At 34.6% G+C, this 14,020-nt stretch overlaps 2 protein-coding genes across 3 annotated transcripts in view; one reads left to right on the top strand and one right to left on the bottom strand.

The window, feature by feature from the left end:
* Positions 1–1,092: 1,092 nt before the first annotated feature.
* Positions 1,093–5,198, bottom strand: LOC144848524 (membrane progestin receptor gamma-like). The gene is made up of 4 exons (XM_078705312.1): positions 4,864–5,198; positions 4,324–4,407; positions 3,553–3,621; positions 1,093–3,047 (listed from the first exon to the last, which is right to left on the bottom strand). Exon 4 carries the CDS (start codon positions 3,024–3,026, stop codon positions 1,950–1,952), a length of 1,077 nt encoding a protein of 358 aa, XP_078561438.1. The 5' UTR covers positions 3,027–3,047; positions 3,553–3,621; positions 4,324–4,407; positions 4,864–5,198; the 3' UTR covers positions 1,093–1,949.
* Positions 5,199–7,324: 2,126 nt separating this feature from the next.
* Positions 7,325–14,020, top strand: part of LOC144848525 (ubiquitin-conjugating enzyme E2 J1-like) — a 331,913-nt gene continuing 325,217 nt past the window's right edge. Inside the window, exons 1-7 of one of the 2 annotated variants that reach the window (XR_013613859.1) lie at positions 7,325–7,518; positions 8,265–8,338; positions 9,128–9,259; positions 10,420–10,504; positions 11,010–11,115; positions 11,367–11,496; positions 11,754–12,796. Coding sequence is in view for 1 of the 2 variants with exons in the window: in XM_078705313.1 (XP_078561439.1) it covers positions 7,485–7,518; positions 8,265–8,338; positions 9,128–9,259; positions 10,420–10,504; positions 11,010–11,115; positions 11,367–11,496; positions 11,754–12,242 (1,050 nt within the window). In the remaining variant the exon portion in view is untranslated. Of the gene's footprint in view, positions 7,519–8,264; positions 8,339–9,127; positions 9,260–10,419; positions 10,505–11,009; positions 11,116–11,366; positions 11,497–11,753; positions 13,791–14,020 lie in introns of those variants that run through there. The other variant, XM_078705313.1, reaches the window with a different exon arrangement.

Consider the following 14,020-nt stretch of genomic DNA (forward strand, 5'->3'; position numbering starts at 1 on the left):
GTAAAACCGGTCCCGGTCTATCTTTACGTCAAACAATCTTCAATTTAATGTTTTATGTATTACTAATGTGTCCGATTTGAAAATGACTTCACATTCCTTTTGAGTTATACAATAGAGTTAGAACGCACTCATTTGCAAAAACTTACTAATGCATGATAGCCTACGTCGGTCTGAGTCTGAGGTACTACGGGGACGTTCTCGGTGCGTGCGCCAGTGGCGTAACGGCTATGAGCGCTCACTGACTAAACCCAGGGCCTCGAAGGTTATGGGGGCCCCTGAGCAGTTCCCAGAGGCATTAAAAATATGCCGAAAAGGCTAAAAAAAAGCCCGATTCCTCCTTGGAGTGCCACTTAGGTTTCCTCTGGGTTACACCACTGGCGTGCGTACGACCGGCGCGCTAAGGCCAATTTACACAGACGAGCGGTAAACGGTAATGTATATGACCATTTACACAAAACGCGGAGCGGATGACCGGTTGAGCGGTAACCCGGATAGATACAGATTCTCGTGGGACAAGCACATGTCGGTTTTACACTCCGCTTAGACTACCGTTCCGCTCGTCGTATGCGTAAATTGGCCTTTAACAGAGGAAGATCCAGTAGCGAGTCGTTCCGTTCCTCCTTTAAAAAAAATACTGGATTGGCCGGCCGAGTCTCTAAGGCCAAGTTACACCGACGAGCGGTAACGGTAACAAAAATATAGAATCTTTGTTATTCCTTATGACCATTTATAAACGCGGCGGAACGGACGGGCGGTTTCCAGACTTTACGTGGGACAAGCTACGCGGTTTTCCGCTTGTCGTTACCGCTCGACTGTGTAAATTGGCCTTTATGATGTCACTATGTGGAGAATGTTGTATGCATACGCCTAAGGCTATACATAGTTATGAAGAACCTAGCGCGCGGGGTGCGTCATGTTTTTTTTTTATGATTCTTGTATCCCTTGCCGGCCGCAACTGTTTCAATTGGTTCTCAAATTAATAGGCCTACAATACAATCATGTTACTCCTTCCTTCACTGAATCGAGAGTCACATCGCCTTCATAACATGGTGTCAGAGATGTGTTTGAAATTAGGAATAAAAACATAAGGCATACAAACAACCATAATTTTTATTATGATACCAACCTTGTAAAAAAAAGATCATAAAATTGCAAACGCTTTTGATACGAATCTTTGTTATTTGGCTTTAAAGCGATTTATTTCAGAATCCTTCTTTGCCGATTACTAATTATTTAATTTAGTTACGAATGATAGGCTCAGCCATCTGGCCGAGCAATATATTAATATGCAAATAGTGTAAACATAATTATTCTAAGTTACAAACATCGTAATACAAATAAAATGATCCAAACATAATTTGAAGCCAATTAAACAGAACTATATAGGAATTATTTAGAAATAGTCGGTATATCAAATTCCAATAAACTAATTCTTCCGTCTTCCCATGGGAAAATCCTAATCCACTAAAGGTATTCATAATTACTACCATGGTATGGAACGCTATTAGTGTATTATTTCAGTTGTTAATCGTCAATGGCAGATTATGCAGATTTGCAAAGAGGGCGACAGTTAATTATACCATGAGAAATAACTTTTTATATTACCGTCATGGTATAAGATAGATAATTGCAAATAGAAAATGAAAAATATTTTAGATTTATGGTTACTGTACTATCAAAATGGCGATGTATAAAAATATCTGCACCTCTCTATCCGCCTCTAATTAAAAACATTCTTATTTCAACTGCTAATAGAACTTTACAATCGGAAGATGAGTGTAGTACCAGCTCAAAGCACCTTGTTAATATGCTAATTAATAGATTCACGTGTATTTGTTGTGTTTATCACTATCAGCTGCTTTCCTAATTGATTTTGCTAATTTAGATATAATTATTTAACCTCTGACCTCTATCGGTAATAGTTATTCTAGTCTGTTTACTAGCCTGCATTACCGTTTAACATTGCTTCCTTGCTGAGCCCGGTTTCGACATTCTACTCGATGGCGGTAATTCTTAGCGATTTGTCGTTTTCCAGTACCTTCACTGTGCTTTATTTTGTAAAAATGCTCCGGTTCTGGACTACTGTAAATCATGACGGAGAAACACAACACGAGCAATGCGTTTAAACAGAATACAGCGCTGAGTAAACCTATAGAATTCCAAAAGGTTGGCATCCCCACTGTCGATTCCAAGACGTCGCGCCGCTGGCTCATGTCGGCTAACATTGCGTCCACGTGAAAGTTACTTGATACGGTTGTAGCTACGTGGAAGATCTGATGACTGTGAAAGAATACGTCGAACCTGCCTGGCGCCATTCTCTCGGGGAAATGAGTGGCGAAAATCAAGGCTGTGACGGCCGCTGCAAGATACTGCCATCGGAGCAGAGCGACAGACGTACCGTCGCAATCGTCACCAGGACAGGCAAACACGCGGTAAACTATTGGTACGTTGCAGATTATAAACGGGAGCGAGAACGACGATAGACGGCATAAATGACGCAATAAACTCTCATCCATAAAACGTGACGCGCACGCTCCGCACGTGCACATCAAAACTGCGTTTACCACACTGATTTGAATGTAGGAATTAAAGTATGGCGTATCTATCAAATTGTTGGGAAACGAGTAACATTTGTAGGCAATGGAGCAAGCCACACTGTACATTCCGATCGAAGAATAATCCATAAAAAAACAAACATGGCGGGCGCGTTCGGACAGACAGCTGAAAAGGTGAGCTACGCTACTAGCCAACGAATATAAACAGACGCAAATGAGTACGCCCAGCAAGGGCCACATATATGGATCGTTGATGAAGTCATGTTCGGATCCTATGCGCCAAATACGCCATAGATAGTAAAACACTGGCAGAAAGTGCGTCCAAAAATTCAAGGTTTCGTTGGTCCCGTACAACGCACTTCGTAAACACTCGGAAAGACTCGTCTCACAAGCTCGGTAACCGGTTTTGATGAAAGGTTCGTGAAAAACAGACGGAAGTTGGTCATCACGGAACAACCTGACGGTCCACATCGTGCTCAAGCCGTATCACAGCTGAAATGAAAACAATATATGATATATTAGTATCGAGTGAATGTATACAAACTCGGCATAAACTTTGCAGTTAGTTAACTTAATTCTATTATGTTACAGAAGCTTTATACGACAATGAATAAAGAATACTGGCAATAGAACGAGATCAATAATAAACAACCTGTGAACAGAAACTAGCACGATCATCAAGACAAACATATAGGGACCGTTCAGGCTTATATTTTCCCGGGACACTGGTTGGTTCATACCTCACGGAGTAAACATGTAGGCCTACTGTCTACCAAAGTTTACGATAAAAAAAATCAGTGCACAAACCAAAATGTATTATCTGGATAAATAGGCCTACGTTTAAACGGGCCCAAAGAATCGATCAGAAACTATCAGCAAGAAGGAAAAGATGAAACTGTCACATAGTTAATGATTTAATTTTAACAAAAAAACAAATAATGCTAGCCAGAGGTAGCCTATATGTATTATATAGGCCAGGCTACTACCAGCAACTTACCGCAACTTCTCAGTCAGATGCCTACTTCTCTCTGCAAGTTATTGTATACAAATACACTCGTTCTTGACGCTGAAACAAACAATAATTTATGATTATAAAATTATCTATACGTCACGAAGATGCAAATAAAACAGGTGGTAACCGTATTAATACTGACGCGTGGAAAAGGCTTTTAAGTTGAATTATTTAACACCGTTCTCAAAATAAAGAAATTTCAACGAAATCTCAGATGTATGTATGCACGCGCGCACTATCTGTTTTATTGCGTCATCTGACGAATTTTGGCTACCAGACCTCGAACACTGACAAATATACAAATATAATAATATAATAAAATACAATGTTTAAAATAAAAATTAACGCCTGGAAAATTGTATAGTGTTTTTTATCGGATTAGGGGTAAAAATAGGCCTATATCCAAGTCGAAGCGAAGAAGCGACGACGTGAGAATTAGTGAATAATAGGCCCTCATAATAATCCTCTCCTAAACTTTCTGAACTGAATATAGGCTATCATACAGGAAAGAATGTGGCATCATAGAGATATTATATATCTCTATGGTGGCACAAAAGCAATTGAAGGTAGGCGCCTACCAAATTTCCTCAAAACTATAACAGTCATCGTCAAATAGCATGCAGGCGGATGTGAAATCTTTATTATTCCAAGAAAAAAAACCCGTGCCGAGTGTGATCAAAGAGATATTTATGAACTATTATATTTCTATGGCGTGATCAAATGTTTTTCTGATTATTCTAACTGTACAATACTTACTTTATAAAACATTCATAGATTAAAATCGATATAACAATTAATTAGGTTATCTTCCGTCCGTTTTCAACAGCACGATAACGTCACCTGTATAAAATATAGATTGTTTGAGCAAAAACTGTAAATTATTAACAATAAAGTATACAAATGGACAAATTATGTATATATAATTTAAAAGTGCATAAGGAAAAGCACAGAAGCCATGTATATTTGTTTATAAATAATTGCACTGTACTTCCGTTGTGTATATTATGCTAATTATTAATCAGCATGAAAGATAGTCGTTTCGTACGCGCTCTGCATCTTATGGTGACGAAGGCCTACGTGTTTAGACGGTTTAATTTATGAACAGATGTAGGCCTCCTAGGCCGCACGTTATTCATGATGTATGAATACAAAGCAACCCGTTGTTCAAACTGTCGAAACAGAAGTGGTGTTTAACTCCCAAAACACTAACTTAATTGAATTAGGGTGTTTGAACACCATGTAAACGCAGGCCTAACTTGTACTTAGAAATAAAAACGAAAGAAAAATCACACTTACGCCGCTATATATTAGATATTATATAACATTACGGTCAGACCACGTCGTACATTGTAACTCGTTGTTGCAATTATTGTTTACTCTGGTGTAACAAAGATCAAGGTACACAATTTGAAAGCACTCGTATTTTCACCGATATGCTTGACTCGTATTCTATGACCACGGGGGCCTAGAATAAAGAGTCACCGTTTTAACTCTACAATAACCTGTGTAGTTTGAATACAAATTATGAAAAACAGAATAAAAGAAGAATAATAATATGGAAGATCTGGCGCGGCATATGGGTTTTGTTTAGATACGGTTGACCGGGTTTAAGCACACGTTAATCTACAATCCGGGTACTGTAGCATAGTAATTGGAATTTATATGCGACTGTGTGTCGCTGCTGCTGCTGCTACTATCCAAATCACCAAAAAGTTCAACATATTTTGATTACTGATGCGAATTTAAGAATTACACGTAGTGTTAAAATAAGAATGTAAAACCATTTATTGTTAGAAATGTAAATTTGAAAAATGCATAAAAATGAACAGACCTAATTTTTTTTAAACTTCCAAATAAATGACCACTGAAGATCACCGTGTTGTGTTTTCTCAAAATAGGCCTATAGGCCTAGTAGTAGTATCTATAGTATTGGTCATGGAGTGATGTTTCCCCATAATTTTGTATAGCACCTGTATTTAACAGTATGCTGATAATGAGATATACACACTTTACAGTACTGTATTTTACAGACGTACTTTTACAGTACTCTAAGACAGTATTGTTCTGTTTTACAGTATAAGTAGCCCGAGTCACTGTTTATTTTGTTGATGATTATTTCTGAATGGGGATTTCCCTATCAGCCATGAAGTTATAAAGGTTGGGTATCATTGGCTACTTTACGTAACGCATCACATCAATATCCAATCAAAATCCGTTTTAGATTAAAATGTACACGTCAGATGACCCGATGTTATTAAGCACGGGAGCAGGCTGCGATTTTTTTTTCCGTACGAGAGTTCCTCCATCGGTTCGTTTCGGCCTCAATCGACTCTCTTCGGTATGTCAGCTCACTGATGCGTGACAACATAATACTGTAGAATTTACAAACCGCGAGTTACTTTCACAGGCTCTCAGTCTCACAACAGTAAAAAGAATCTACACTAAATACGAACTTTGATTGACATTAATTAATAAATACTAGGCCTAGGCCTACTTAGTAATTACATTAAGAACCCAATAGCATTTTAAAGATATTTAGGCCTAGGTCTACGACCCAATAGTAGATATTTAGGCCTAGGTCTAGAGACTAGGTATTGTAGCTATATGGCTAGCCTAGCCACGCTTGTGTAGGCCTATGCCATGTATTACTTTTGAATTTAAAATGATTATGTACAGTAGGAATTCCTATGCACAGTGTATGTTTTTTATACTTTTTAAAATAATATTATTAAATTAATATTTATATTGTAGGCTGATGGAAATTTTACGTTAAAGATGTATTATCCCCAATCATGAAAAATAAAGATTTCAGACTTTTAATAATAGGCCATTTTGGGAGTTTTAATTCAATAGAAAAAAAAATTATTTCAATTATAAAAAAAACACCAAAATATACAGTTAAATCTAACCAAAAACCCATTGCCTGACAGACAATTTGACTATTTGTTACTTTAAATTATAGTTTTTTCCGGTAAATAGTTTTTTTGCCAATCCAATTTTTGGTCAAAGTGAATAACTATTATGTGACTATTAAAATAACATATTCAACAATAAAATGTTTACAAAAATTGGGGTTTTTCTTCAGGGAGATAGTATATCGTTAAAATTAAAAACTTATATTTTCCAAGAGTCTAGATTCAAGAAATTGTATTGGCCCACTTAAAATGAAAATTTATTATATTTTTAAGAATAAAACAAATACATAAAAAATAATATAGCCTAAATCCTATTACAGTATATCATATTAATAAATCAAAATATGAATATCATTAAAATAAATTAGGTCAATTAAAATCCTAAAAATACATTACAAAAATAACTGATACGTACTAACATCTTGTCATAATTTTATTTGAATCAAATTTCTGGTATGAGTAAACATTTCTTTCAATTACGGTAGTACTTCTCTACGTTGAAAAAAAAAATAACAGAGAGTTTGCGAAATGTACTAATATTTTATTTGGACTTATTTATAAATAAATGCTGATGCTGTGTGTGTGTGTGTGTGTGTTTACTGTTTGTGAATCTGATGATACATTGGTTTGTGGCTGCCTATACAGTATTATATTATTAACATTCTAGGCCTATTATTATTATTACACCCAATAATAATAATGCTCTTACCGTTACTAAAACTATGAGGTTCAGTACTACTATTAATATTTATTATTATATTTACAGTGAGTATAGTATAGTAATGTATAAATCACTCGTGAAAAAAAGCTGCTCACGTTTTGTCTTGTGGTTGTTCTCACGCATCAGTGAGCATCGGTGGCTTACCGAAGAGTCGATTGAGTCCGAAACGAACCGATGGAGGAACTCTCGTACGGAAAAAAAAATCGCGAGCAGGCTTGACTTACTGATAAAAACCTGTCTGCATAATTTTCCATTATTAAATATAACTTTAAAATAAAATAATGTCTCAACAGCGATTTTCAAGCAGATGTCCAGGTGCGTAGGCTTGAATTTTGTTAATTAAAGCAAGAGACGTGAAGTTAGTTTAAGCTATTAGTATAATTAGATATTAGGCCTAGGCGTTAGCCTATTCTAGCCTGTGCAGCAGCTGTGTAGAGTTGAGCTGGCGTTTTTAGGCATGTTCAGCAGAGGAATGCGCGGTGCGTTGAGAGGGTAGTAGGGTAGGCTAACGGGGACCTCCTAGGCCTAGCATTTAAAAGCTAAATTTTCAGAAACTATTTGCAGCTACTAGGCCTAATAAATAGAAGCATATATCATGATTAAATTATCTATTGTTAATCCTAGCAGTTTTTTTATTTGATTGTTAAACTCCCATTATTTAATCATTAACATTTATTAATATTATATTATTGTCAAATAATATAATGATCTATCATAATGATCAGCTTCGGCTGGATGGACCACCCTCGTAAAATATTGTTGAAATAAAATAAATAAAATAAATATACTCAGTACTGTATAGCCTTGCTTTTAAACATTTTTTAAAATTTTAAGTCTGCTGTTCCGATCTTAACTAATCAAATAATAATTTATAAAAATTATATTTATTATTATTATTAATATACATTTTTTTATGTCATCAGTTGTTTGCAGAATTATGAATAATTTGTAAACTTTATAAAAGATGTAGGCCTAATGCTTCCACTTGGTGCACACAAGAATTTATTTAGTATTCATTTTTTCTAATCCTAAATGAATAAATAATTATTTTATTTTTGCAGCTGTCAAGAGGCTAATGAAAGAAGCTCAGGAGCTAAATGAACCAACATCACAGTATTATGCTAGCCCTTTAGATGTGAGGATACAGACTTTTTATTTTTGTGATAACTGCATTTTCGCACCTAGATTATTTGGCGCTAGTTCTTTTTCTCTTTCGTCTTGTATTTTTACTCCATAGAAACAAAAACATTCTGCCACTTCAACATAGAGTATGTGAACAGTGTGCTGTAAAATCATCAATTTAAAGGATTTATTTGTTACTTTTTATGTCATTGTCCTCCATAAAAGTATATTTGAGGCCTAATTCTAAGAAGTGGTATTCACAATAAAATTAGTCAAGTGACAAATTTGGAGTCAAAATACAAGACAGGTGCGAAAATTAATTAGCGCCGATTATCTTTAGGGTCAGGTTCAGGTTTCAACCACTGATTAATATTGCTGTGACTTGAACCCATCCATAAAGATAAGTAGGTGCAAAAATGCAGTTAATGCCATCTCTTTATAGCAAGATTTAGATATGCACATCCAGTGCTCTACCATAATAACCATATACAAATACATGGTATGATAGAAATTACAAAATCATTACAAAATACCCACTAGTCTTTATTATATTCCATCATTATCGGGTGATTCGATTTTTGTTCATAGTGATTCCAGCTCAAATATAGTTATGACACGCCATGTATGCCAAAATGTTTTTCTTTTTTAGAAATATTAAACCACCCTTCCATCTAGAGTCTAGAATAATATAACACTGTGTTTGCTAAACAAACAAATTGTCACCCAGACCTACTATTTAATATGTCAAATCAGCTCTAATTTTTTCTTATTATAAGTGAAATCTTTACCGTCTCATTTGTAGGATAATCTATTCGAATGGCACTTCACGTTTCGAGGACCATCAGGAAGTGAATATGAAGGTGGCGTTTATCACGGCCGAATTACATTTCCTCCCGAATATCCCATGAAACCTCCAAGTATTATGCTGCTCACGGTAAGTTCTTCAATATGCGCAAATTTAATGCAATAACGTTTTATCTGCTGCGATAAAATGACATGGTATAAATTACTGTATTAATAATGAATAGTTATGGAAATCTGCTGTTGTTGGCACAAAATCTACTGGTAGTCTACTGTGTATGTTTTATGTATAGATTGTATGAATATTAAATATCATTAAATCATGATCTGGTTTTATCATTATATTTTGTAAGTCAATGAACAGTGAATAAAATGGAATTATACTGAAGTAAGATGTTTTAATAATGAATGTTTATGAGTTCAGTAATAAGAATATAGTAACACTCTGTCCCCTAAAAATTGTGGGCAATAGTGTTAAAAAATATAATTGCCCATTAATATTGTGTGTTCCATTAATAGGGGTGTACCATTAATAGGGGTGTTTCATTAACAATAGGGGTGTTCCATTAATAATAGGGGTTATCATTAACAGGGGTGTCCAATTCATGATGGGCAATAGTGTTAAAAAATATAATTGCCTTCATTCATTTTAATTTTATAGGGTGTCCCATTAATGTGGGTGTCCCATTATTAATAGGGTGATCCATTAATGGGGGTGCCCAATTCATAGGGGTGTCCCATTAATAGGGGTGTTTCATTAATAGGGGTGTCCCATTAATAGGGGTGTCCCATTAATAGAATATAATGTGTTGTAAATTTGTAATATAAATCATGTGTTTTTATGCCATTTTTAGTTTTTTCACATCTGCAAAATGCAACAACTTGTAACAAGTTGTAACCAGGTATTCATAGTGTATTTTTTACAGGGTGACCCCTGTGAAATCTTTGGAGAAAAACACACTGATGAGAGGGCTGTTTTTGTTCTAAGATGTCCCGAGTTGATATTGTGCGCGGGTGTATTTCCCTGGTATTAACTGACCAATCATAGTAATCAAATAGCGTGCAACTATACTTTTTCCAGATATTTCACAAGGTTCGCATGTGAATATGTGCAATGAGCTGGGAGATCAAACCTGCTTACAACTTGTTATATTATTATATATTATTATTGTTTTTTTAGGACTCTGTTTTTATATTATTACTAAGTAACTGTTACCTTTATGAATTGAAATACAAACAAAACAACAGAATTCCATTATAAATGTTCATATTATTGGGTTTTTTTTTCAACAGCCAACTGGACGATTTAAAATAGCAATGAATATATGTTTATCAATATCAGGACATCATCCAGAAACGTGGCAACCTTCATGGAGTAGTATGTATATTTTTATATACTTCACTTTCTCATATTGCTTCGGTAGTTGGACTGTATTAGAATTTGAACCAAGGACTCTAGGATTTTAAAGCAAGCGTGTCAAGCACCAAACCACAGTGCCACTATTTTTAACATGTATGGCTTAGGTACAGTAGTTGCACTGTATTAGGTACTATCCTGGAATTGTCACAGGATTTGAACCAAGGACTCTGCGATTTTTAAGCAAGCATGTCAAGTGGCAAACCACAGTGCCACTATTTTTAACATGTATGACTTCGGTACAGTAGTTGCACTGTATTGGGTGCTATTCTGGAACTGTAACAGGTATTGAACCAAGGACCCTGGGATTTTTAAGCAAGCATGTCAGGCACCAAACCACAGTGCCACTATTTTTAACATAGTATCATATTATATATAATTTACAGAATGTACAGACAATTCCTATCACCACAGGAGCCTTAAAATTCATTCATTTACTGTAATACCAAATGTTTTCTTGTTTTAGTACGAACTGTTCTATTAGCCATAATGGGTTTTATGCCAACACATGGAGGCGGAGCGATCGGCTCGCTTGACTACACTCCTGAAGAGAGGAAAGTTCTTGCCAAAAGGTACTGTATGTTTGGAGCGAAGTGTTTTTTTTTAATACATTGTATCTGTAAAGTCGATTTTCCACTAGGGGAATTTGTTCACGCGAATTGAAAGCATCAGCTTATACGCATGCGTAGAGAGGGATTTGAAAGATGAAAAGATAATATGCATGTGTATAAGCTGACGCTTACAATTCGAGCGAACAAATTCGCCTAGTGGAAAATTGGCCTAAGAAAGGCCATTATTAACATTTTTAACAAATTTTCTTTAGGTCAAAAGATTGGCAATGTCCGGTTTGTAAAGTAAAGAATAAAAATATTTTACCAGAAGAAACCTCACAAGAAAAGGCAAAAGAAATGCAGCAAGAAGCAGCTAAAGTCGTGGCTGAAGTACAACTTACGGTAAGCACCAGATATTATTGCCAGTTAGAAATTAAATTGATGCTATCACTTTTATCAGGCTTACAAATTTGCATATTCAATTTCATGCCTAGCTTAACGGGATAAACCGACTATAGCCCTTTCTCCTCGAAGAGCGAGATATAATTAGAAAAGTAGAAATTTTCACCCATTTCCACAAATAGTCATATAGTCATATACACATTTATTCAGTTATTATAATGACAACAACAACGCCAACATTTTTTTTGTCATTTTAGAAACAGAAATTTGAAGAGGAAAGTAAAACAACATCTGAAGAACCAAATCTACAGACATCAACACCAGGAACAAAAGCAGAGTCTGAAGTAAAAAGTGATGTAGATGGGGTTGCAGATGTACCAGATGGTGAATCCAATACCACCGCACCAACATCAATTACTTCTTCATCTGTCGCCACACCATCAACTGTGGATCCGTCAACACCAGATATCCAACCAACAACCCAAGCCACATCCTTGCCTTCAACATCTCCTCCCCAGCAGTCTTCCACAAATCCCCCACTTGTACGTCGTAGGCCAGGGGAAAATACTGCACGAACCGGGGTGAATCCAGCTACCGAGTCAGTTCGCCCTGTTGGGCAACAGCAGCAAGGCTCCAATAGAGTACTATCTCTTGTCATAATTATATTACTTAGTTTAGCAATATTTTTGCTTATAATTAGAAGAATCTATATTACTTATGAGTACAAATTTGATACAGAATTATAAGCAATAATTGATATTAAATATCTTTATTTTAGAAATTCTTTAAATTATAGATTTTAAATTATTCTGAAAGAGAACGAATATGTATAATATTTTGACTGAGTATTTTTAGAATTAGACAGGTTTCTGTTTCAAATTGAAGTTGAGATGGTGCTAGGAATAATGTGAATAAAAAGAGTGAGCATTCTGTGAACATAAGTTATTAACGCAATGTGCAATGGTTGTAAGGTTCGGGTTCGAATCAAGCAAGGTGCTGTTAATTAATGAAGAATGGCTGGAATTGATTGGAACCATATTTTTAAAACATTCACAGAGAGGTCTGTATATTTTTGTCTTTTTTGTATGACATGTTTTAAAATAAATAAAATTACTGTAGTTGATCCAAAAGCAAGTGACATGAGAGAAATGCTTTGATTTTTAACTATAATTTATAATATTCATTTTCAGGACATTGGTTTTTATTAGGTATTTAAGCTAATAATTAGCCAGTTTGTAAATTGGTACACTTAAAATATTCCAAGTATATTTATGTATTCTAAAATATTTAAAGATATATTGTTCCCCTAAACATTTTTTTTTAAATGTCATTTTAATGTTCCAATATTTTTTCCAAAGATTGTTGCCTAGGTAATTAAAAAAATTACAAACTTTATTCATCATGAAAGTGAAAGTGAAGAGAAAATAATGACAAATTTTTAATTTATTTTTTTGTTTCAGTATTTTTTTGTTTGTATTTAGATGTTTCTAGGTAAAAAGTGGTAAAAATCGGGCTCTTCCATAGTACTGTATTTCAGGATTTTTATTCTATGCAGTTGTTGCTGTTTTTCATAGCTGTTTAAAATCGGCCAAATAATTATTTCTTTAATTTTTCATAACACATGTTCTTCAGATAATTCAGTTGTACAATATACATTTTGTTTTTAAGTTCTGTCTACACTTATCAAACTTGTGACAAAAAAATGTGATGTGCCCGTATATGGACATGATGTCATCACCTTTTTGTCAAACTAGTTTAATAGTGCAGACAGAGATTTAGTTTCATTTTTGGTGAACCTGTAATGGTTTTCTTTTGATGTTTAGTTTGATATATATAATAATATTAGTTGTCATTATTCATACAGTATTATTCTATACACTATTTTACACATACTGATGGTAGGACCAAAGTATATGGGCCATACATTTACTATACTGTAGTAAGTAGATGAGAAATGGTTATAATATTCTGTGATATTAAGCATATCAGAATGTAAACTGAGATACCATATTTTGTATAGTGTTTATTTTAAATTAATTATTTTTACAGAGTTTTATGAGGTGAAGGGTCATTATAATGCAGCTTCAAATTAAGTAATTATTACTTATTTGATTTTAATGTATTTTTTTTTACAAATTATAGTAAATAATAACTTATAAATAGTATTACTGTATAAAACATTTTTCAAAATTTGTCGACTGTAGAAAACCGTGAATATAATATCAATTGCAATAAAGTTTAGATAAATTAAACGTTGATTGCAATAATAGATGATTCCACTGGAATGTACCATTTAAAAACTTTTCATGCTATTTTTTACCCCATTTGTCCACTACTTAAACTGCATTTATTGGTTATTACAGATAATAACTAAAATGTACCATTTGGAGCCTTGGGTTCTTACAGGGGCGTGCAGATCCATGGGGCACAAGCTATATTATATATAGTGCTCAGACATTTGAAAATCCTGAATCCAACCCAGCCTTAAAGTCTGTCTAAACTATCGAACTAGTTTGACAAAAAA

The sequence above is a fragment of the Antedon bifida genome, chromosome 7 (assembly GCF_963402885.1).
Source record: "Antedon bifida chromosome 7, ecAntBifi1.1, whole genome shotgun sequence".
Lineage (NCBI taxonomy): Eukaryota > Metazoa > Echinodermata > Crinoidea > Comatulida > Antedonidae > Antedon > Antedon bifida.

Bases quoted from the DNA above. Each gene is read 5' to 3' on its own strand.
- LOC144848524 (XM_078705312.1), bottom strand. From the start codon at position 3,026: ATGTGGACCGTCAGGTTGTTCCGTGATGACCAACTTCCGTCTGTTTTT.